This window comes from Magallana gigas, chromosome 1 (assembly GCF_963853765.1).
Source record: "Magallana gigas chromosome 1, xbMagGiga1.1, whole genome shotgun sequence".
NCBI classification, from domain to species: Eukaryota; Metazoa; Mollusca; class Bivalvia; order Ostreida; family Ostreidae; genus Magallana; species Magallana gigas.
This window is the reverse complement of record NC_088853.1, coordinates 12,234,856-12,260,267: the sequence shown is the minus strand read 5'-3', so window position 1 is coordinate 12,260,267 and position 25,412 is coordinate 12,234,856. Positions and strand designations below refer to the sequence as shown.

Below are 25,412 nucleotides of genomic sequence, written 5' to 3'. Positions count from 1 at the left end.
GATACTAAAATTTGATCTTTTTTGTTAATTGAATGATTTGTAGCATTTTATTAACAAATAGACATGCTGTCCTGCATGTGATTTCTCGTTTTCATGAAAAAGAGTAAGCCAACCATCATATTTAGTAAATGTCTAAACCATCCTGGTTTCTAGTCTCCTTTTTAACCATGCTATAACAGTAAGACATAAAAGTTAAACATTTGCCTTAAATTAAAATAAAATTCAATCACAAGCGGGTAGCTGGAGACGGAGGAGAATTGCATGCAAAATGTTAAAATTTGACATGTTTTTCCTACTTTTGTTATGAATATATACCTTGAAAGGATAAAATTAAAAAATCCAAGAGGCCCAAAAAATAAACAAGAGACTATATAAAAATATATTACTAAAGTTTAACACGTTTGTGGTGTTTATTGCTAGTAGTGTACAACCATGTAAATGCAACCATCCTCCATTGATACACCACAGAGCGTGCATAGGGATAGGAATAAAGGAAAGATTAATTCAAAGTGGTTTTCAACGTGTTAAATATTTGGTTTCCTCTTATATGTATAAGAATAATTTTCACAAACCTGTGTCACAAGAAGAAGCTTCGGTTCATAATCTAATGTTGCTGGAGTTGAATCATCTGATGAATTTGATTCCATGAATAAAGGTAGAGTTTCAAAACGAACAGTTGCTTCTTCATTTATTTCTTTCCCTCCGATCATTATGCCTCGGCGATACATGTTACCAGGCCTTAAAAGAGCAGGAAAAGACTTTAGCAGACATTCATTAGGTCAGGAAAAGTATAACGTTTGAAAGTTTAGCTTCAAAGTCATTAATTACCGTCAAATGCGTCTCAGAATATCACATGAATAGTACAAAAACACAATGAATCTCTGCCATTCAGTCAATTGAAAGGTGTCTGAATGGCATAGCTGTGCCTTTCAGTCACATTTTCAGACCATTCAGTTATCATTCAGTTGACTAAATGGCAGAGCTTCATCCTATGACAAGTCTTTCACACACAAACACACGCGCGCGCGCACGCACGCACGGTGAAACATTAGGTGCTTTTAACATGTTGAGACACAAGTTCTCGAGTACAGTGCCTCCCCAACGATGGTATAACCAGATCGCTTTAAAAACCTATATATTTTACATTTATAAATATGTCAATATAATTAATATATTTTTTAAATATTAGATTGCATGAAAACAGAAATGTGACTGCAGAGAGTTGTCCAGTCCATGGCACCAACCAGACATTCAATGCGTGTCAGCAATTTCGCAGAAGGCCGCTACAAGAAAGGAAGGATTTCATCAGAGAAAATGGCCTCTGTTTCAAGTCTTGCGGACCCAGGAAACATATACAAACGAACTGTAAAGTGACTGTGAAATGTGAAATTTGTAGCTACAAAGCACCCATCAGCACTTCACCAGGACTCAAGGATGTCTCCATCCGTGAAAGCTAACGAGGGCGAGAACTCTACTCAAGGTGTGAATGTTATGAGCAGATAAACCAAAATTTGCAACACTCGTTGAATCACATCAAAATCATGTGCCAAAATAATATTAGTGAGAGTGTACCCTCAAGGAAGAAAAAAAATTGTCGAGAGAACTCTCTTGCATAATAGAAGAACAGAGTAACAGATCTCTGGCAGTCTCACAGTTCTTCAACGCCCTCAGAGAATGTGGAAGTGAGATTGAATATTTTTTGTCCTCTTGCGCTGGTAGATTCAACACAGATGGACACAGAGCTCCTGGATACATGGTTGAATCAATCGATGGTCTTGTGCTTTGCAGTATAGTATTCCTCAGTCACTATCACTGATAATATCCGTGGGTTGCCTCTGGACTGCATGTCGCCTCGGCTAGCACATGTCCTACGTCTTCACTCGCTGGCTGCATGCGATAGAATCCTCTTTCGTGCAGATTCCCGCATGTTGGCGTCACGGGCTAATAGATAGCCCGTACGGGGAACGAGTCTACAAACACTACACTCCCCTCCGTTTTCCTTGAGGGGAGTAGGTCCACGTCTAGTACCAACGGGACCACCGAATAACAAGTGGCGTGGAAACGCCACACCAGCAACAGCTGGAATAACGTTCAGGGAATCCAGTCCCATATGCGGTAACACCAATCCCAAACAGCCGGGCTACTTAGTCACTAGAGCAGGGCCCGTCCAAATGACAAGGGCCTCCACACACAAAAAGGATAATCCAGGGACAGTCCAAGTCATTCTTTGAGGTTACCGATCCAGTCTGGGAAGGGCAGCTCTACTGCGTCTGATCAACGAGGCATGACCTGCACAATCCAGATGGCGACGACGGCATCTCCCGTGCGTCCGTCACCCTAGTTTGGACACCTGAATGGAGATACTCCAAGTTTGGTGCAGCTCCTATAGGCTGTCCTCTGTGACTCCCAAGCAAAGGAGTTCCTAGTTGCAGGAACATGGATATCCTCCACTGCTGTCTCAAGACTGCTTCCTGGTATGTTAAGCTTGGCTGTACTGGCAGTCCGAGCTGCCATGACAAACGGATCATTCGAGACGGTTTAAAATCATCCGGTTTAAATTTAAGTTTCTATTGTTTGTTTCCGCTCAGTATATCTGCACAACGTGACGTTTACAGTTGGCGTGTTTTGTCCCCTCATGGAGTAAGTTCTGTTGCCATGTCTACTTTTTGTGTATGAAACGACCGACGACTTTTTAAATATTCAGACCCTGAAACGTACTTCCACACCAAAGATCGTGTGACTTTCGTACGAGACACATTTCATGTAAACCGTTTAGCGATTCGTGTAAACCGTTTAGCGTTTTTAAACCAATAAAACTACTTATGTGAGAAGAAAAGAACAAATCCCGCCGAATACTGAAAATCGATTTAAGTTTGTAATAATAGGGATTTTAATTTTAGTATTGATTATTGAGTTACGGTAACTTTTTCTTGGATTTTTTTTTTATTTACGGCATTGAATCATGGATATTTCTTTTGTACAATAAATAGACATATATTTAGTAGTATTTTTGTTGATTCTGTAAATAAATATTTTTGCTGTCAAAATTAGTTTCAATTTAATTTAAATAATCAATTTAATACTTGTGTAAAGGGTGTTTAGAAAGTTCGTTCCGTGATTTACTTTAGCCTAGATTCATTATTAAACAACTCGTTTGTAAGTTTTTTTATTTTTAATAACCAGATAGACCACCTTTGTTTTTCAGTACATTTTTAATTATGTTTGGCATTGAATGAATTAAAGAAATCAATTATTTCTGAGGTATCTCCCTCCATGCTCGTTGACGACGGCGGCGTAATTGGTCCATTGATGTCGGGAGAGGATCCTTGTATGCTTCACTGTCCAGAATAATCCAGAGATTTTCTATGCAGTTTAGATCTGGGGAATTGCCCGGCCATTCTTTTTTCGAAATAAAGTTTGGTAAATTATCTTTACACCAATTCGGTGTTACTAGGGCAGTGTGAGGTTTTGCACCATCTTGAACAAACGTAGCGTGTCCTGGAGTTTGAACCAACTTTCGTTCATTATTCCTGCCAGTGTTTTTTTGTCGATTCAGTGCAGGTTTAAGTTCTTTTTGAAGAATTTTATCCACATAATATTTTGCATTTATAGTTTTGCCGGATGGAACAATGTATAGCTTTGACAAACCGTTAACTCCCATTGCACCCCAGATCATGACTTTGGCGCTTGACTTGACGCAGCTGACGTCGGGTACCTCATCCGACTGGGACCCCCACACAACATCATCTTGTCGGTTCGGAACATGAAACAGATATTTTGAAGATTCGTCACTTAAGATGTAGTTCTCCCAGTCTTCAGCTGTCAAGTGCTTGTGATCACGAGCAAATTTGAATCTTTTTTGTCGTTGTGTTTTCGTCAGAAGCTGATTTCTGTTCGTTTAAATGCCTTTCATTTTTTTTTACTTTCCGTACATAATTATACACAGTCACAACTCTCACATTAAAGCCCGAGTTCTTAAATTCCTTGCTGCATTTTCTTGTTGATTTTCCTCTTTTGTATTTTATGTTCTCGACTTTCCTTTTTACTACGCCTACTACCACCTGAGGATGCCTCCACACAGGTTTAAGATTTTCTGGCCAGTTTTTGAAAAGAAGATTTTTATAGATTTACTCTATACAGTCATAAGTAAAACTCCATTCCCGCATTGTGGCCCCACCCTACCCCTTGGGACCATGATTTGAACAAACTTGCATCAACACTACCTGAGGATGCTTCCATAACAGTTACAGCTTTTCTGGCCTTATACTTTTTGAGAAGAAGGTATTTAAAAAATACCACCAATTTTTCTATAATTTTATATTATCTCCCCTTGAAAAAAAAGGCGTGGCCCTTCATTTGAACAAACTTGAATCACCTTCACCCAGTGATGCTTTGTGCCAAGTTTGCTTGAAATATGCCCAGTGGTTCTGGAGAAGAAGATGAAAATGTAAAAAGTTTACAACGACAACGCCAACGACGAGAGACAACGGACACATTTTGATTAGAAAAGCTCACTTGAGCTATCAGCTCAGGTAAACAGATCTGAATAACCCCGCCTTAAATGGCTAACTTGACAACCATCTCAGTGTATCCAAAAAAATTGCGACGACGAGAAAAAAGGCATACTGTTAAGATTGACAGATTTGGCTGTGAGAGAAAAAAGAGACAGACTGGCAAGTGTACGAACAAACGAAGACCATGTTAATTGATGAAATAGGAATTAAAGCCGAATTAAACTTAAGTTTCCATCATGAACATGCATGAAGTTGTAGGGTTTTTAGCTCACCTGAGCTGAAAGCTCAACTGAGCTATTCTGATCACATTTTGTCCGTCGTCCGTCTGTCCGTCCGTCCGTCTGTCCGTCTGTAAACTTTTTACATTTTGAACTTCTTCTCTAAAACTGCTTATCCAATTTCAACCAAATTTGACACAAAGCATCCTTATGGGAGGGCGAATATAAATTGCAAAAATTAAAGTCCGATTTGTATTCAAAGCGGAGAAAACCTTGAAACTGTAGAAAAAGGGGGGGTGCATTTTTAAAAATCTTTTTCCAAGAACTACCGAGGCAAATTCAACGTAGTTTAGCATAAATTATCCTTATGGGAAGGAAAATATAAATTGCAAAAATCAAGGGGTAATTTTGCTTCAAATCGAAGTTATTACGAAAATAATAATAAAGGAAAGGCGTGTTTCAATCGGGCTCGGCATCCGGTAAAATGGGTAGGCAAGACTTGGCCTGGGCAAAACAAAAGATTGGCAGTTATTAATCTGCCAATCTCATTAAAATTTCAGGATATTTGATGGACTAGTATATTTGTATTCGCTGTAGATATTGCTGCAAAATAATGCGTATTTGGAATTGACGATTGCCGATCTGCCCCGGCATTTATTTTGCCACGGCCCGGGTTTGGATACCCATTTTACCAAGACTCGTATTCCATACTTCTAAAACGAGGTTCTTTGTTTAAAGCAGCCATGACATTATACGAAAAAGGGTCGATCTGACTATTATGAATTTGCTTGTTGTGCAACAGTTCGCGTATGAAGGGAAGTTTTGAAACATGAAAAATATATTGGTGCCGATTTTGTGAAGTAAATTGAGGCTAAATATTTCAATGCGTTGACAGTTTTCACACATGACGTTGGTGTTAGCTTGTTCTGATTTTCGTTTCGTTTTCATTATTTATGCTTTGTAACCTGGAAACTATCGTCTGTATTTCGTGATTTTTACGTATCAAATCAATCAGAGACTTCGGTAAATCAAACAGTTACGTTAACTGTTTACCTGCGCAAATTAAGCAAACTCTGATGTAGGGGTACTGAAATACAATTCATTCTATCGGTAATTCGGCATTATCTTTTGCGTAATGGTAGATTAATGCAATAGGTTTTGTTGAGATGCTCGGCATTTCCTCTAGTTTATTCAGTTTAAATAGAGTTTGATATCGCTTACGGAAATATGTAGGTATATCCATGTATATATATATATATGATTCATTTCGAAAAAATAAATCGTGTTCTTTATTTGTTTTACATAAAGTGCATGTTGTTTACAATTTCTATTTACTAACCATATTTGAGTGTTAAGCTTCGAATAATAAACAAGATACAGAGATTTGCTCACAATTCTATGTTTGTACACAGATCTTAAAAGCTAAAGATTAAAAAAGTATAAAAAATTGTCAATATTTATTACGAAAATTTTCAAAATCTGTTCTTCCAGAAACCCACTTATTGAATTGTAAACTTAACCTTTTTAGCTCACCTGAGGATGGGGCAACAATTGGGGGGGGGGGGGTCGAGTTTAACAAATGAATATATAGAGTAACTCTTTAGAAATCTTCTTCTCAGAAACTAATCGGCCAGGAAAGCTGAAACTTGTGTGGAAGCATCCTCAGGTAGTGTAGATTCAAAGATGTGAAAATCATGACCCCTGGGGGTAGGGTGGGGCCACAATGGAGGGTCGAAGTTTAACATATGAATATAAAAAGTAATTCTTTAAAAATCTTCTTCTCAGAAACTAATCGGCCAGGAAAGCTGACACTTGTGTGGATGCATCCTTAGGTAGTGAAGAATCAAATTTGTGAAAATCATGACCCCCGAGGGTAAGGTGGGGCCACAATAGGGGATCGACGTTTTACATAGGAATATAAAAAGTAATTCTTTAAAAATCTTCTTCTCAGAAACTAATCAGACAGGAAAGCTGACACTTGTGTGGACGCATCCTCAGGTAGTGTAAATTTTAAAGTTGTGAAAATCATGACCCACGGGGGTAGGGTGGGGCAACAATGGGGGATCGAAGTTTAACATAGGAATATATACAGTAAATCTTTAAAAATCTTCTACTCAGAAACTAATTCGCCGGCAAAGCTGGAACTTGTGTGGAAGCATCCTCAGGTAGTGTAGATTCAAAGTTGTGAAAATCTTGACCCACGGGGGTAGGGTGGGGCAACAATGGAGGATCGAAGTTTAACATATGATTATATACAGTAAATCTTTAAAAATCTTCTTCTCAGAAACTAATTAGCCAGGAAAGCTAAAACTTGTGTGGAAGCATCCTCAGGTAGTGTAGATTCAAATTTGTGAAAATCATGACCCCTTGGGGTAGGTTTGGGCCACAATGGGAGGTCGATGTTTTACTTAGGAATAAACAGAGTTATTCTTTAAAAATCTTCTTCTCAGAAACTAATCAGCCAGGAAAGCTGAAACTTGTGTGAAAGCATCCTCAGGTAGTGTAGATTCAAAGTTGTGAAAATAATGATCCCCAGGGGTAGGTTGGGGCCACAAATGGGGGGGGGGTCAAAGTTTAACAAAGGAATATATAGGGTAAATCTTTAAAAATCTTCTCAGAAACTAATCAGCCAGATGATTCTTAATGAGTGTTAAGACTTTGGCCCCAGGACAATTCTTTGGCCTCACGAGAAGGTTCAGAGTTTGATGTACGTTTATATCCCATATAAAAACTATTGTTAGGGATCTTTTTTAGATCTCAAATACTCAACATATGATATGACTATAAAATCATCCTGTTAGAAAAGGGACTAATGATTATAAACATAAGAATATCCAGGGGAAAATGGATTTTAATTATACAGGATTTACATGAATTATTGTACATTGTCCAGATAGTTTGTATTATGACTCCATTGAGCTGATTTTATCATACCGCTTGTTCCTCAGGTGAGCGATGTGGCCCATGGGCCTCTTGTTGCTAGTTAGGTTGGTGCCACATGTGTTCCATGTATTTGATTGTGGCACTTATGCGGCGTTTTTCCTTTGATGACTGGTGTACAATAATTTCCAATACTTGTCCTTCACCCGATTAGGCGTGGCTTATCACCGTACAATAACTTTAGAATTTACAAGGTATTGTACTGTATGAAATAAGGCAAGGTGATAATACCGTACAATAATTTTGAATTAATGTACAGTGAAAAAAGCAAACTTCCGCAAAACTTATGCTTTAATCAATTTCATAACAACTCTAAACTCAAATTCTTCTCCATAAACACCTGAACAGCTGCTGAACGTCCTTGTGTAATTTATAACACAGACAACATAAAATCCAAAAAAAAAAAAATATACGTTTCTTGTATTTTAACAACCTGTCTGGCTACTAACTATACTTTAAAACTGAAACGTAATGTTGCAGTTTTTAAATTTTCCAAACGGGAATTTAGGACTCTTGCTCATGGGCTCCTCTTCACTATGGACAGTTGCAGATGTTTCCGGAAAAACGGAACACTCGGAGATATTAGGAGCAGGAGTATTCAACGCAATCGAGTTATCGGTACACTCTTTGGGCGATGTGGTCGGCATTTTTGATACGTTTTCGTCTTCACCCAAAAAGTTCAAATCCAGTTTAAATTCACCATGATCCAATCCTGTTTCGAACTGTGCAAGCGTCTGCGTAACGCTCATGTTCAGTAATCCGTTGAAAGCTTCCATTTTGTCACATACTTGAGATCATGTCAAGTCGTCGATCTCTTCAATTTTGAATTCATCCTAAAGAAAATCTACGTCCATCTTTCAAAGAGGCCCGAACTGAAATGCCGCGCGATAAATGCAGCTCGTGAAAGTAGGCGTGCCACAAATCATTTGCTAATTTGCCAATCGTCATACAATAATTGCTGTATCTTACGGGCACTCGTCACGCCTCCGTTTCATTTCTAGATACAGCAATTATTGTATGATTATTAGTCAAACAAATATAACATAAAGAATAAACAAGGGCACCGCAAAGCGTAGCATCCCCTTGCGATATGACTTGTAGGGGAAAATGTATTATTTAGGAAAATACATGTAAATTTTCAGATCAAATTTTTTCACATAAAAAAAATGACACAAGTATATCTAAAAACCACTTTGAATTCATAATATCTATTTTATCTTAATTCCCGAGCTATGTGGTGTATAAATTGGGGGTAGATGGGGGGGGGGGGGGGGGGGTGTTACATGTACGTGGTTGCACAGTTTTCGTATTCCTAGCAGAAACTCAACAAATGTACACATATGCTTTAAAGTTAACTAATTTTGATTCATTATTTTTATTGAAGCATGCATTAACGGTCCGTACACTTTGAAACGAAGCTGAAGATCTAGCGATCTGTAGTCTGCTCTGATGGACAATTCTAGTTTCTTGTGGTATGTCAGCCCATAGTAGATATGCAGCTATTATTATTATTAAACAATTTTCGCGTGATAAATGTGCAATATCTGTCAAAGTCTCCTCTGAATTTTGGACTAGTTCTATTGTAAGTAATACGGGAAAATGTGTACGAAAGTCGACTGCTTGTTTCGATGTTAATCGGATGACTTTAATTTCTTGCCCGCTTCAACTTTTACCTACGGGCAATCTTCTAACCTCCCAATACTACAAAACGTTTGTTCTTTTACATTTAATAGATTAAAATCCTACAAATATCAAGTTGTTGATTTGAACTGCATACGGTAGCGATTTACCATGTTTACTTCAAGTCGAACATAAAATTACCGGAAATGTCTATTGTCAAGTCGTACATAAAACTCATATTTTAACTTCGCTGTTTTACGATAATTTGAAAAGTATTGAATCAATTGACTTGAAAATTAATAGGGGTTGTCCTTTTACCTTGCCAAAGAAGTGTACAAAGTTTAATGAATATTCATTGGAGGTTTTTTTTGTAATTTTGCTAAAGAGCTGACAATGGACATACACACATACACACACGCACAGCAGCGAAGCTATAGTATCCCCCTTGCAACAAGTTGCGCGATGGGATAATAAACACTCCGAGTACATGCATCCTTCAGGAAGAGGGGGTTTTTACTCAGTTTACCGTGTCGTTGATGCTTAAATCGTGCCCATCATTATTACAGGTAATTAGCACAGGAATAGCAAAGCTTCGAGTATCATCTGATATAAGAATTATCTAATTTAAGACATGAAAAACGTTATTCTTATTTGTAAACAAACTGTTCTTCCATCGTGTTTTCAATACTTGGTTTTCCCGTACTCATGTGCAGTTGCGTTACAAAAGGAACACATAGTTTAAGACAGAACATGTTAAATGGGCCTCGAGTTTGTAGAACATCTAATAAAAAGAAGCATGATATATATAATTTTACTCAAAATCATGTTAATTTTTTTTACTCCAAATACGTCATACATGTAAATACCTTTAAATTTTACAAAAAATTTAAAACAAAAACATGTTTTTCTTGTAAACTTCTTGAAAGGTCAAAATATCACAATATTGACGTCACACTCATCACTTAATGCACTAATGATTTGACGGTTGAATTGTACAACGGGTATTTTACAGTTTTCAATGATAGGCTTTTTTAAAAATGTAATGTAAGTGATAACGTTACCAAACAAGTTCACATCCAAATGAACTTTTTAAATAAAGTTGTTGTTTATTTTTTTTTATTAAGTTTTAGATATTCGGAAATGAACTTACTCAGGATAGAGACAGACGATTCTTGAAAATGCATCAAACAGCTTTGTATAAACACCTGCTCCGGGTTTTCCAGATCTATGAAGGATCACCCATAATCCTTTAAAAAATTCTTTCAAATTCGTCTTCCACCTGTAAAATACAAGAAACGTACTGGTGCGTGGTCACGATTTTTAAAATTTATATTTATATATATATATATATATATATATAGATATAGATATATATATATATATATATATATATATATATATATAAATATATTTTATTCTTTACAATGTTTCAATAAAGCTCCTTTCACAATTGGCGCACGAACAGAAGCGATAAAATATTCGTGCGACCAAATAAAATCGATATTGTTCGTAAACCGTTGCCAAAATAATCGCATATGAAGAATTACTTGTACACAACTCGCACGATTCTAAGTGACCGTGTGTGTGATGAAAACGCATTGAATCTTGCGATTTATCTTGATTCCTGATCCGACTACTGCGCAATGAAAGCGAGTGTCGTAGGATTATGCGACAGGATCGCACGAATGACCAGCTGATCGGACGATGGAACATGCGCCAATGTGATAGGACGTGCTGGGTTTGTCCGATCATGCGTTTCATCCTACGAATTCTCGTGCAAGTCCGAGGGGTTATATACATGTCTCGTCCGTTTTCTACGCTTTTCAGCAGAAAAAGCTGTAAAGATGATACCGTCCAAAAAGATAAAAAAGGAACAACGAAAATCAAGGTCAATTGCGGCTTGAAACATTTATCTTTATACAGTGTATACTAGAATTATTCGCCCCCGTTTTTTCCAGCTCATTTCGCTGCTTTTTTAATGTCATTTAATAGATTAGGACTTGGCGAATCTTATATTATCTTTTTACCACGACAAAATTGAAAGTGGAAGTGCAAATGTTACGGGGCGACAATAACCTTGTATCTTAAATATACTAGTGGCAAAGGATAAAAACTGAAACGGATAAATCTTGCAATGATCGTAAAACGTTGCAAGAGTAGATGAGGCATGCTGAGCAACAGTCCAAGGTCGCACAGCAGATGTCTAAAAAAATGCAATTTATCTTACGATCCTAAAAGAGTTGTGCATCGTTCTTGCAAGTACACAAAACGTTTTAAATCGTTCGTAGAAATGTTTGTGCGTTGCATTGTAGAAATTTACATCGCATTTGGTCGCGTCTGATTAGTAGCATGTCCAGTAATTTAAGGAGACTTGATGCAACCACAACAATAGTCCCATTGGCCACATCACTCACCTGAACGGTTCCTTGTAACATTCTATATCGTAGCATATGATATTTTTATTTTAAACTTTGAAGTTTATGTTGGCTTTAACAATTTAGAATTTACACTATTTGAGGATCCTTTCACAGAAGTCTCACAAACTGTAGCATTATAGTTCTCGAGAAAAACTGTTTCAAAATGTTTCCATGTATATTTCTATGTTAAACTTTGAACCCAATTTTGGCCCCAGTATTAGTCCAGTGATCACATCCTTATTAATTTAGAATATACATCATTTAAAGATGCTTGCATAGTAATCTCACAAGTTAAAGCATTGTAGTTCTTGAGAATAAGAATTTTAAACATTTTCAATATAAACTTCTACGTTAAACTTTTAACCCATCTCGGGTCCCCAGTATCAGTCCAGGGGGCACTATTTAAAAACTATCGATTCTACATTATCCATGGTTGTATGCATAGTAATCTCACAAATTGTAGCATTGTAGGTCTCGAGAAAATATTTATTAACATGTTACCTATATATCTTTATATTAAACTTTGACCCCTCTTCGGACCCCAGTATTAGTCCGGGGGTTACAATTTTACTAATTAAGAATCTACATAAAACAAGGATGCTTGCATAGTAATTCCACAAACTGTAACATTGCAGTTCTCGAGAAAAACATTTAAAAAAAAATCCTATATATTTTTTAAAATGTTAAATTTTAAACACCTCTTGGCGCCTCAGTTTTAAGGAGGTGATTGCAAGGGTCCTTGAAAAAATTCTATCCAATTAATTTTCTCGTTTTTTATATATATTATACCTTATATGAGTAGTTACATTTTGAGAAAATTTCAACTATAATTATCGTTGATTTAAGGGCGGTATGGTTGCCATAGCAACCACATTTTTTCCAGTATTTTATTTTAATTGGGTTTTGATTAAATACGCCAAGTAAAAAAATTATGAATTACAAAAACAAGCAATAACCATCAATTATTTTTTAATACCATTCATAGTAGATAGAAATATAACTTTCATTAAAAATTAATCATACAAATTACAATGCCACTGCCTTGTATAATATGAACTCATCATAATTTGAACACAGTTGCATAGTCTGGAAGCATGTTTTTGATCCTCAAAAATTTAATAACCAATCAAACTTCTTAATTTTAATAAATGTTATAAAACATATCTGTAGTAACATAAATACAAAATATCAAATGGGGTCTTCGAGTTACTTTTTACACTACGTCACAATACTCCCCCCCCCCCCCCCCCCCCCCCCATTTTCAGACTTTTTAATGCATTTTGCTCATGAACCAATACATGATGTTGACAATCAAAAAAAATGATTCAATAAATTTATGTTATAATAAACTCTTAATTCATCAAATTTCACAAGATTTTTGGCGAGTTTGCTTTAACTTTTATGACCACAGAGTTGATTTATAACATTAGACACGACTCATATCCTTTCCATAAAATACATATAATAAATCATTGGTCTGACATTACTGGATGTCTAGTCAGAGAGACTGTATAATTGTTTGGTTATGTTTTTCTTCAAATGATTTTTATCACATCTTTTTTCCAAACTCTGGAATTCTGCTTTCAGTCGTGCTGCAGTAGTGGAGTCATTGTCTGCACGTATGGCACCGATCTCAAACCCATCGTCCTTAAGCCTTCCCAACATACTTGCTGCCATGTCCGACTCCATTGCCTTACTTGAACCTATTGTAAAAAAAAAGTCAGTCCTGTGTTACTCACTGAACGCTAATTAAAAAGAAATAAAATCCTTAGTTCAGGTATATACCCAAGCTAGCCTGTTTAGAGGCAATTAAATTACATTGAATATCTCGAGTAAATTTAACACCTAAAAATCATGCAATTGTAGAAAAAGTTATTTTGACCGTAGAGTTTAAAATCTATACTGTAAACCATTGCATGAAAGACTTTGTATTCCTATATACATATGCAAAATTGTAAATCATACATACATACTTGAATTTGTATAATATTAATAAGATTTAAAAATCTAGAATTAAAACACAAATCAAGTATATCCTATATATTGATATGAACATGCAATATTTTAAATTAAAAATAATAAATATTTAGCCTACTAATCTTCCCAATTACTGTTGCAGACATGAGGTGGAACTGTCTCTCTTCTCGAAAAATGATGAGTACAAATGCTGCATAACCGGGTTCGATAATCAAAGTCTATCACTTATCTGTATTTGGTTGAATTATGCTACTATAGCCTGTAAAATGATAAAAAGATAATTTAAAAACTAAACCAAAATTCATAAACAGCTATATACTTGTTAAGGTCTTCCGTTTCCAACGGAAGACCTTGTACTGATTCTGTTGGAAATTCTTCATTATTATTTTTGTTCTTCTTTTTCTTCTAGACTTTTCTTTAAACTGTAATATCTCGCTTGTTTGTCATTAGATTTTATTCAAATTTTAAGGGTTTATTGAAAATGACAATAGCTTACTATAGCACAAAATATTGTGAAATCGCTTTTTCCGGTTTTGAGTTATTCCCCTTTGAATATTTTTTTAGTGGGTCTCGTGTACCTGCAAAGGCTCTGAGTTTATCCGTAGCAAGTAGTTTTAATTTACAAATCTTTAATGTAGACATCTTGAACGTTGTCCTCCTAGTTTTACATATTTGATTAACCCATGTTTACTTCTTAAAAAATTACATCGAAATTTATGTTTCAAAAAATGTTAAATTTTGCTTATATCTTTGCTCAATAACTTTTAAGTTGTAAATTTTTTCTAGTCACATATAGAACAAAAGTTACGCAGAATATTAAGAACTTTCATTTGATACCTTTGAGGGGTCTAGATCCCTTAAAAGTCTTTGCTTCATAACTCCAAAACGGTATATTTTTCGATATGGGCGTTGCTGCAAAAAAAGTTGTTTGTGACTTTAATGATCTCATAAAACTGTTTTTGTGTTCGGGTATTGCATAATATGAGGGTAAAAAGTAATACGTGTTGACCAGTACTCGCGGCAATTTGGCCAAGTTAACGAAACTCTCCCTCGCCCGCGGCCGAGAAAATCGGTCACCATGGTCGCGGCTGGGCTACCTAGCGGTCAGCGGTTATTTAATACACGAGAGTTGCGTCTCTCAAATATGAGTTTATTTAGACGCAGACTCAAGAATTGTTTTAGTTTTGATTACACATAAAAGTTTATGGACTAAACGATTAGGTGTCAATTAAGAAATTAGAAGTTAATTTATAAAAGCAATGTCATTCACAATCAAAAGCATTATCAGACATAGATCAATTGTGGGTTTCAAGTTTAAAATAAAGACCTTCTATTTGATAGAATATGGTCATTATACTACAAACTTTTCAAATCTTCCTGGGTTCTGAGCTATGCGTGTCTGTGCTTTGTACCTTTACGTAATCTATTCTTCGTCCACGGCCGAGGAGATCAGACACGGCTGCACTTCCTAGCGGTAAGCGGTTATCTAATACAGAAGTTTCGCACACCGCGACGCACACTTAGATGAATATGAACGTGTTTGAGTTTATATAGCCATATATACAAGAACTGTTTTAAATTTATGTTATAAACGTTTGTCCATCTTGTATTTACTTTATTAAAAATTTGAGTGTAAGTGAATACTAATGAACGATATTACTTCAAATCGGAAACATCGTCAGACATAAATTAATGGTTGGCTTGTATATCTAAAAAAATTTAACCCCCCCCCCCCCCCAAATATTAAATGATGATCATCCCTCGCACATGGCCGAGGAGATCCAGCGCGAGTGGACAAGTGATCCGCGGTCGGCTCATGTTCTTCTACATGTACCTTATCACGCGTTCATGTTTCATATTTTGCACGGACAGAACTATATTTTTTTATGTTTTCAACTATTATATAGGTTTAAGATGAAAAGATAAATTTATTTTACTTAGCTTGTACAATTGATTAAGCATTGATTTAATTATACGATAGCGTACAAGGTAGTTTAAAAATCAAATCAAATTATAATCAAAGTTTTTTGATGGTTATTTTAAAGAATATTCACATGAGTTTTAAACAACTTAAGATTAGGTTCTATCGGTCACATATTAATCACTCTGTAATTTTTTAAATGGTTGTTCGTTTCAGTGTGGAAGCGAACTCATTGCTGCGCCCCGCCCCTCCTCCCGCCCCGCTGACAAGTGCTCGCGCTGGATTTTTTTTAATTGGCGAAAAGATAACCAGATCCGTCGAAAATCATTTTTGGTGACTTCTTATGTGTAACATTTTCTCCTCAACGTGTTTCATTTTCCCACCCGTTTGTTTATTCGGTCAGTCTGTGTTAATTCAATCGCCACGTGCGACCGAAAGTCTTGTGTCGCTTCTCAGAACATATGTAATTGAGTAATAGTTGGAAGGGTGCTTTTATAAACAATAATACTATTATTCGAAGTCAATCATCTTCACATTGAAGATGTGAAATGGTAACCTGAGAATGTGGCTAATATATTAACCTGTTAAACACGCTAAACTTCTATAGTTATGAACAGAATAATTCATAATGTATTATAATTAAAAGTTTGAAGTCAAAGGAAATTTTGTTCTTGGGAAATACGACTACATTATGCAATGCAGTCGATCGCCATAGAAATCATCAAAGTACTGCAAGTGTCGACAGATTTCTTATTTCTTTGAAAGACCATGATAATTCACTTGACTTGCAGACTATAATATAGCGACATATCTGCCTCCCAAAAACATATGCGCTTCTCAAAGTTACACTTAAGTGAGATAGATGTGCGTTGTAATGCAACTTAACTACAGCTCGTGGAATACTAATTTTAGCTGAACAATGAATACCCAATATATTAAAATACAAGATAAATAGTTTCCAGAACTATAATACTATGCATGTGTATATGAAGGTTGCACCCTGATTTGTATGGCTGTAGGTGGGGAGGTAAAGGTGTATCGATGTACATACGATGTATGACTGCACATACGGATTCCGGACCGTGGGTACAGACGATACCCATGATAGTCTTTTAATACATCACTGCGCAGTTTGATATAGAAACTGACCAGTTTCATAACTTCTTCGAGTTTCCCTAACACAGACTGTCTTATTCCTTCCCAGAATTCCAATTAACGAAAGCGCAATTGAAGTTTTTTTCAATTTAATTAGTCAACCCACTGACATAAAAATAAGGATTTTGCATATTATTACATTGTCGAGAGAAGTAATATTCATTTCTGTAAATAAAGTTATTTAATTCACGTTACATAGCGGTGTCTCTATGGAATAGCATCATCTGGTGTAAAATTTAGATGCTCGCTTTTGCATAAATTCTCCCGCTGATCTTTTTTTGTAGCTGATTATTATATTATTTTGAATGTCCAAGTCTTCTCGTATCATTAAATAATATCAGACGACACACATTTCCCTGTAGAAAAGTTCAGAGAAGCCATCAATTTTGACTAATTACTAAATTTTGTCAGCACGTAACAATTCTAAACTTGCACATAGTCTTCAAAAATTTAGAAAGATTTGTTTTGTAGGTGGGTTCGGTTTTTAAAAATAAATAAATCCTGATATGAATCATGAGTGCATACTGTTTATAACAATGCTTGCTACCCTTTGAAAATTTAACTCGCCATCAAACGTCTCATTTTTAAAGAATTTTTTAAACGATTACACAGACTGTGTTCGACAAATAGTTTTCCTAAAACATTTTCTTCCTTTCTTTTTCAAAACACGTTTTATATACACGCTTTCAATCACAACACGTTTTTATAACAAAAGCAGAACTGAAAGTTTAGTCAATATAATCGTTTGACACCATATCACATATATTTTCAACCCGCAGCAACAACGGAAGACCTACTCGTGGCTTTGCCACGAGCTCTGCTCTAGTTTTCATATATAATTTGGTTGGAGAGAGAGAGAGAGAGAGAGAGAGAGGGGGTGTGTTCTATACCACTGGGGCCCGTTTCACTAAAAGGCGTACGCCCGGCGTAACCGAACGCCTGTCGTAAGTCCGGACTAAGTCAAATATTTGGACTAAGGTCCGTTTCACTAAAAGGCGTAACTTTGCGCCCGCCTTAAGCTAAGACAAAAATCTTCGCCTAGCCAAGGGTAGTCGTAACTTGTGGCGTAAACATGAAATGATTGCTAATTCTGATGCTGAGAATATCGGTGCTTACCGTAATATTAAATTGTACAATTTGTCATGTAAATTTTTAAAATTTCATATGAAATTAAGAAAATAGAGAGTTTTGATAGGTGGTACCAATTCTCGAATAGAAACTTTCTTACCATGTTTATGCACATTCTTTATATTTGCACTTGCCGTTTACATGTTAAAATGACATATTTAGACAATCGATATATAGTTGTCATTCGATTATTTTTATTCAATAATTTGATTTACGTTTCATATATTTTAGTAAATTGGGCAATGAATAATGCAGAACTATATGCATTATGCATATGTAGTACATGTACAAAGGTATATTTGTCTAGCATTTCACCCCCCCACCCCCCAACTTCCACGCAAAATATGTGTGAGCGGGATTTTTTTAATTTAAAACTCACTAAGTGAATTATTAACTTTTTTATTTTCCTCTTTTTTTATTTAATTTTTGGCGAGTAAAAGTTGTTAGCTTAGGTAGTGTAACTAAGGTTAATCACAAAAGTATTTTCAGTATTGTTAAAATGTAAATACCAAAATATGATGAAAGCTCCAACTACATGTATGTTTTAGAGTCGTTAAAAGTTCCTAATTTTTTGGAATTCATCAATTATTTCCAAGGTCATTTTTGCTCCACATTTTACATTGATACAAATTTTAATATGAAAGTAATCAATATATTTATCCCAGCCTCTTCGGGTTTTTTTGGCATGAAATATTAAAATTTCGCTATTTTTAGTATCTGTTGTATGGTTGTTCGATGCTTGCTTAATATTGTTCAATCCATGATTAAATAGCTCATTACTGCATTAATTTGCTATATTTTCTATTTTTAAACAAATTCACTGATTTTCTTTCAATGATATTATAGCAAGAGGAAACCAGAAAATTTAATTAAAAAATATTTATACTCAGGCCATAAATGACGCATGATCAAAATAGAAATTCCAAGGGTGTTCGAAACATGGTTAACTTTTCGGAGATATCGATAACAAAATAGTTTTGTTGAGTAAATAATTTTGAATGAACATATCCTATATGCTTCATCAAATATATCTTTCAAACTAGAGACGTGCTCGTTGCAAAGCAACGAATATGTCTTCCGTTGCAGCTTCCTGTCGGAAAAGGATTGTCAATCAGTCTGATTAAAAGCACCCTCTTCTCCTTACAGGGTCTGACAGGTATTGATAGGGGGTCATCTTCACCCGACCTAAAATTCTGACCAATCAGGGCTTTAGAAAATGTATTGGAATTTTTTAAATGGAGACAGGCAAATTATTTTAATCCTGCATTCTATGTAACCCCCAGACTGAGTATTGAAGAGTTGCACCTCTCATTAACAGATAAAGTCATGTATTTGGTAAATGAGATATATATTTAGTTTGTGTGCAAATAAAGAGGTCATATGAAGATGAATTGTTATCGATACCTATCAGACCCTGATGAGTGTAAGCAGAAGGGTGGTAATTTTAATCAGACAGGATTGTCAATATGATAAAGTAAGTTCAGAAAATCAAAAATAAACAATGACGGCTTCTCCAACCTGAGGGTTCGCTGTACGAGAGGTGCTCAGTGGGAGGGACAACTCTCCGTAAAATAAAGGGCTATGCAAGCACTCAGCATCGTTTTTGCTTCGGGGAACAAATTTATCTGAAATGTAAATAATCTTCAAAATCTAATCCGTGGTAGTGTTAGGGAAGGTTGGGGGGGGGGGGGGAGTTGTGAGGCAGCTATGACTTATTTTGTTTAATATAGTTTGTTTTCAATTTGCCATACAAATTTATATTGCCTTCTACTAAAATGTGTGTTGGGGGAGGGGGGAACAATGCCCCAAAATTCAATCTCCTTTATTAAGTTAATTTAAGGTGAATTTTGGTTGCCAGAAAGGGGGAGAGTGCTCTGAGTGGACTAACTGGCGGTTCTGTGAGCAACTTCACAAATAATTCCTCCCCTCCCCACTAAGAAAAACAAAATCATAACTAAAGTATTTATCTATTAAAAAGTAATGGATGCTTCTTTTCTTATAGTGACACTGAACTTGCACAGATGATCAAAGTTCAAGTCGGGACATATTTAAGTACATGTCAGAAGCAATGTTTGTGTCAAATTTTAGCTTCTAATCATTTCCATGTATATTACATGTAGATATGACAGACAAGAAAGAAGCATTTATTTTTCAAACGACCTTAAAATTGCACAACTGACCCTGGGTCAATTTCAGGACACATCCTCAAGTCATCAGCAATCTTTAAATGAAAAAGCAATAGCCAATGTTTCTCCTTAAAAACAGTATAAAGCAGACAAAACTTATGAAATTTTTTCCAATGTCCTTGAACTTCACAAAATAGCCTTGAAACAAAATCATAACACACACTTAGGTCATACGCAAACTTTGTGTAAAGTAAGATCTTTCAATGTTTGGAGGGCGCCTTGTTTAGAACGCTACATTACAGAAATAATAAGTTCACTTAAGGTCTACTCCGTGCCCTGGCGCCGGAAATCGGTGTCACTAGTGCTTAATTTGGCGCTGGAAGCCTCAGGGGAATACCCGTCCCACGAGGAATCCGGGCTCACCTAATGATCACAAGTCAACACTAAGGTCATAAGCAATCTTTGTGTGAATACGAACTTTCAATGTTTGGAGGGCGTCTTGTTTAGAACGCTACATTACAGAAATAATTTGTTCACTGGAGGTCTACTCCGCGCCCTGCCGCCGGAAATCGGTCTCACTAGTGCCTAATTTGGCGCAGGAATCCTCAAGGGATTACCCTTCCCCCGAGGAATCCGGGCTCACCTAATGAGCACAAGTCCTAGGTTGGGCGCAGGGCGCCTTGTTTAGAACGCTACATTACACAAATAATTTGTTCACTTAAGGTCTACTCCGCGCCCTGGCGCCGGAAATCGTTGTCACAAGTGCCTAATTTGGCGCCGGAATCCTCGAGCGTACACCCGTCCCCGAGGAATCCGGGCTCACCTTATGAGCACAAGTCCTAGTTTGGGTTCAAGGCGGCCTAATAATTTTAGTTGTTTAACATCGGGATCGGAAAACGCTTGAAAAATAGTCGATAATTTTAACTAATTTTTTTTTTTTTTTTTTTTTTTTTTTTTTTTTTTTTAATAATGATTTTATTTGAAATTACATACAAATTGCTTGAGGTAATACCTCCGCAGAGGCCCTCTTTGTATACCTTACCTGGGGTGCCAGGGGCCCCCTGGATCGGTAACTATGTAGCAAAAAAAAAAAATGAGGATACCTTATACATTTATATTTTTACAAAGTAAAGTTAATAAAGTGAAGTAATATAATTACAATCATAGTCGCTCATACACATATCTAACTTAATAGTGCGAATTTATCATTTTTTTTTTCCTTATGTAAAGATTTATCGAAAAAACACTATATATATATATATATATATATGAAAACAATTCTAAGTCATAATTTAAATACAATTTACGAATAAACATGTAATAGGAATTGACAATTGTGAATATAGAGAATATAAAATGCGGCACTATGCGGTAGGACTTGCTTCTACAGTCACAGTTCTTTTTGTCCTATACCGCATAAAAGTACGAGAGCCAGGTCGCCCTCTAGTTCATTATATTCTATTACTAATAATACAACATTATTGTTATTACTATTTCATATTTTACAATTTACAGCATTTCAGAAAGAGTTCTAAGTATACAGTAATCAAAATTGACAGTTTGTGCTTGCTGATTTACAAGGAAAAAGCTTGCAAGCGATGACCTTAAAAATAAAATTAGGCCTTCATTTGTGACATTGTCTTCTATCAGTTTACATTTCATTTTGTATTTAAAAATTTTACATGCAATGAAGGATATTACATTGTTTAAAACTACATTGCTTTGGTTTCCGTTATAAATGAAACCCAAAACAAGATGTTTCCAAGCAATATTAATTTTAAGTATAGCAGAAACCTTTTTCCAGATGTTTTTTACAAGTATACAGTCGAAAACCATATGTTTTGTATTTTCAATTTCTCGACAATACGTACAAAATTTATCAATATTTTTATTCCATTTGCTAAGGTATAGATTATTTGGCAACAGATTGTGCAATAATTTAAAATTAAATTCAGCAATGCTTTTATCATTAATTTTTACAATTTTTTCATCATATATTTTTCGCCAACACAATGAGTTTATGTCGCTAAATTCATTTTTCCATTTACTCTCCATGATAGGTTTTTTGGATTTGTCATCAAGTAGTATTTTATAGAAGAAGCCAGATTTCGTTTTACCGATATCTTTTATTTCTCCTTGTAATTTAAAATGAAATTCATTTTTGATATTTATATATCTCCTCCTGCTTGTATCATTATGTATTTTAGAGTGAAAAATGTTTTTTAGTGTTAGATATTCACAAAGATAATTTCTTTTCGATTTTAATATAGTAGCTATTTCATTGAGCGATTTAAAACCATTATCATTCACAAGGTCTTTCACATAATGAAAGCCGCTTTCGAACCAGTTCTGAAAATATAAAACTTTTCCCTTGTATTTAAAGTTTACGTTAAACCAAATATTCTGCCGTAATATTTCTTCCACAGTATCAATGCTTTTTGGAGTTTTGCATTCATTAAATGCAGTAAATACCTCTTTGTAGAATTGTGGAAGTCCTTTCAGACTATTAAAATCAGAAGTGTTTGTTACATTTGATTCTAGAATATATTCGATTTTCATCTTATGATTTGCTAAACATGCATTTAAAAATTTACTTAAATTACTCTTATTTTGTGTAAGTTTTGAAATCCAAGCTGCTTTAGTAGCTTTAATTTTGATTTCTGGGTCAATTATTCCTATACCCCCCTCTTTTATCTCACGAATTAATGTGTGCCTTTTGATGCGTTCACGATTGCCCCATAAAAAAGAAAAAATTAGTTTATTTAATTTTTTAAAGTAATCATTTCCCGGATTTTCTAAAACCGTTGCAGTGAAAATGATTTTTGATAGAATAATCGAGTTTACAATTTGACATTTACCGAAGATAGTAAGCTTTCGACATCTCCACGAATCCAGTATCTTTTCAAATTCCTTTAATTTACATATCCAATTTTTTTCGTTACATATATTTTTGTTTAGTCCAACATATATACCTAAGCATTTTAAAGTATCTTTATTTATTCTTACTTGATATACGTGTGTTTGGCGATCTAATCTTTCTCTAAGAGGTCCTAAAATGATGCATTCCGTTTTAGTCATATTTAAATTTGTGCCTGACATTTTGCCAAATTTTTTTAAAATGTTTAGCGCATTTTCCAATGAAAATTGATCTTCCAATGTAAATGTACTATCATCAGCATGTTGTATACATTTAATTTCTTTTTCTAACGAACTAATTTTGAACCCTTTTATATCTCCACAATTCTGTATTTTTAGATTCAATATTTCCATTACGAATAAAAATAATAAGGCTGATACTGGACAACCCTGTCTTATTCCACGTTCCATTCTACATTTCCGTGACAGCCAGCCATTATTTTTTACATAAAAACATGGGTTTTTATAAAGTATTTGTATCCATTTTATAAAGTTCGGCCCGAAATTGAATTTTTGTAGTGTTTTAAATAGGAAGTTCCATTCAACCGAATCGAAGGCTTTTTGAAAATCAGCGAAAAGTAATATGCCATCTTTGTTATTATTTTCACAGTACTCTAGAATATCTAATATAAGTCTAGAATTATTACCTATAAATCTACCTTTGATATACCCTGTTTGGTTTTCATTTATTATATTATCCATTACTTTTTGTAGTCTTTTAGCAAAGACACAAGCTATGATCTTGTAATCTATATTAGTTAAACTGATCGGTCTGTAGTTTTCTATTTTTTCTAGAGAACCCTTTTTATATATAAGTGATAAAATTGAGCATTTTTGTGTTGTGGAAAGTTCACATTCTTCGAAAGAATGCTTCAGAGCATTGTAAAAATATGTTTTTAAGTGTTTCCAAAACATTTTATAAAATTCTACTGGTATACCGTCATTGCCTGGAGATTTATTTTGTTTCATATTGTAAACTGCCTCGGCACATTCTTTTAAAGTGGGAAAAATTTCAATTATTTCTTTTTCTTTATCTGATATTTTGTTTTCAGGATTTATTTCACTTAAGTAGTTTTCAATATGCGCATCTGAGACGCGTCTGCTCGAATAGAGATCATCATAAAATATGTATAGTTGTTTCAAGATTTCATCCGTTGTAGTGTATATATGTCCATTATTATCTACCTTATTGATTACATTATGAGATTGGTGTTTATTTTCAAGCCTAAGAAAGTAGGACGTATTTCTTTCCCCTTCATCGATCCACTTTGCTCTCGATCTGATCTGTGCGCCTTTCGCTTTATGTTTGTATAATTCGTCTAACTCGTTTTCTAATTCTCTCTTCTTTTTGACATTAATTTGTGCATAATCAGAACTTTCAATTTTTTCAATTTCCTTTTCAATCGATTGAATTTTATTTCTTATTGTTTTACCTTTTTGTTTACAAAAATTTATACTTAAATTTCTTATCTGTATCTTAATTAAATCCCATTTGATATGCGGATTGATCTCATTTTCTATTTCATCTGGTAGGTTGTTTAAAAAGTCATTCATTGTTTTAACATAATTTGCATCGTGTAAAACAGATACATTTAATTTCCAAAAGCCTTTTCCTCTTGTGTTACCCGATATTCTAAACTTAAAAACTATTGACAGGTGATCACTCAGTCTGCAATCATTCACATTGGGAGCTTTGCGTAAAAATATGTTCTCTGGAGTATAACAAAAGTGTTCGCTCGCTATTACATAATCTATTCGACTTTTTGGTGTCCCATTGCCATCACACCACGTTAGACCTTTTTTGTCGGATTTTAATTCCGACCACATATCATATAAATCAAATCTCTGTATTATTTCCCTGACTATTTTCCCACTTTTATCTTTTTCATTTTGTACGCTACAGTTAAAGTCACCAACAAATATTAAATTTTCTTCATTCATTGCATATAGTGATATCCATTTAGCAACCTTTTTAAAGAAGTTAATTCTTAGATTTTCTAAGTTTGGGGCGTATACATTTACTAAAGTAATAATATTGTTGTCATGTTCAATATTCATTAATAAAATTCGACTATCGGCAGATTTATGTAAATTTAGAGTTTTAAAGGCAAAATTTTTGTGAAAAAATATTGACACACCTTTACTATGTGAAGATTCAGAAAAATTATGAACAGCAGAACCATGCCATCTTAAATCATAAATACTCTGTTTTTTATCAACAAAATGCGTTTCTTGTAAGAAAATTATATCACATTTTTGACTGTTTAACCAATCATATAGAATAACCCTTTTATCATAACTATTTAACCCTCTACAGTTCAGAGATGAAAACTTAATACAAGCCATAGTCTACATGTTTATTTGCTGGATTTACTTGATTTTTTAACATACCCATCCAGGTCTTTCTGGTTGGCTTTGCTGGCGTTGTTAACTGTGGTTTTCCTGTTCCGGGAACTTGTACGCTGTGAGCTTGCATGAAA

The 25,412-nt window shown here is 34.9% G+C and overlaps 1 protein-coding gene across 1 annotated transcript in view; it reads right to left on the bottom strand.

The window, feature by feature from the left end:
• Positions 1-25,412, bottom strand: part of LOC136273138 (uncharacterized) — an 88,598-nt gene that overhangs the window by 25,004 nt on the left and 38,182 nt on the right. The window contains exons 2-3 of the mRNA XM_066077235.1: positions 10,443-10,571; positions 573-738 (exon numbers count right to left, since the gene is read on the bottom strand). Of these exons, the coding sequence (XP_065933307.1) occupies positions 573-738; positions 10,443-10,571 (295 nt within the window). The remainder of the gene's footprint in view (positions 1-572; positions 739-10,442; positions 10,572-25,412) is intronic.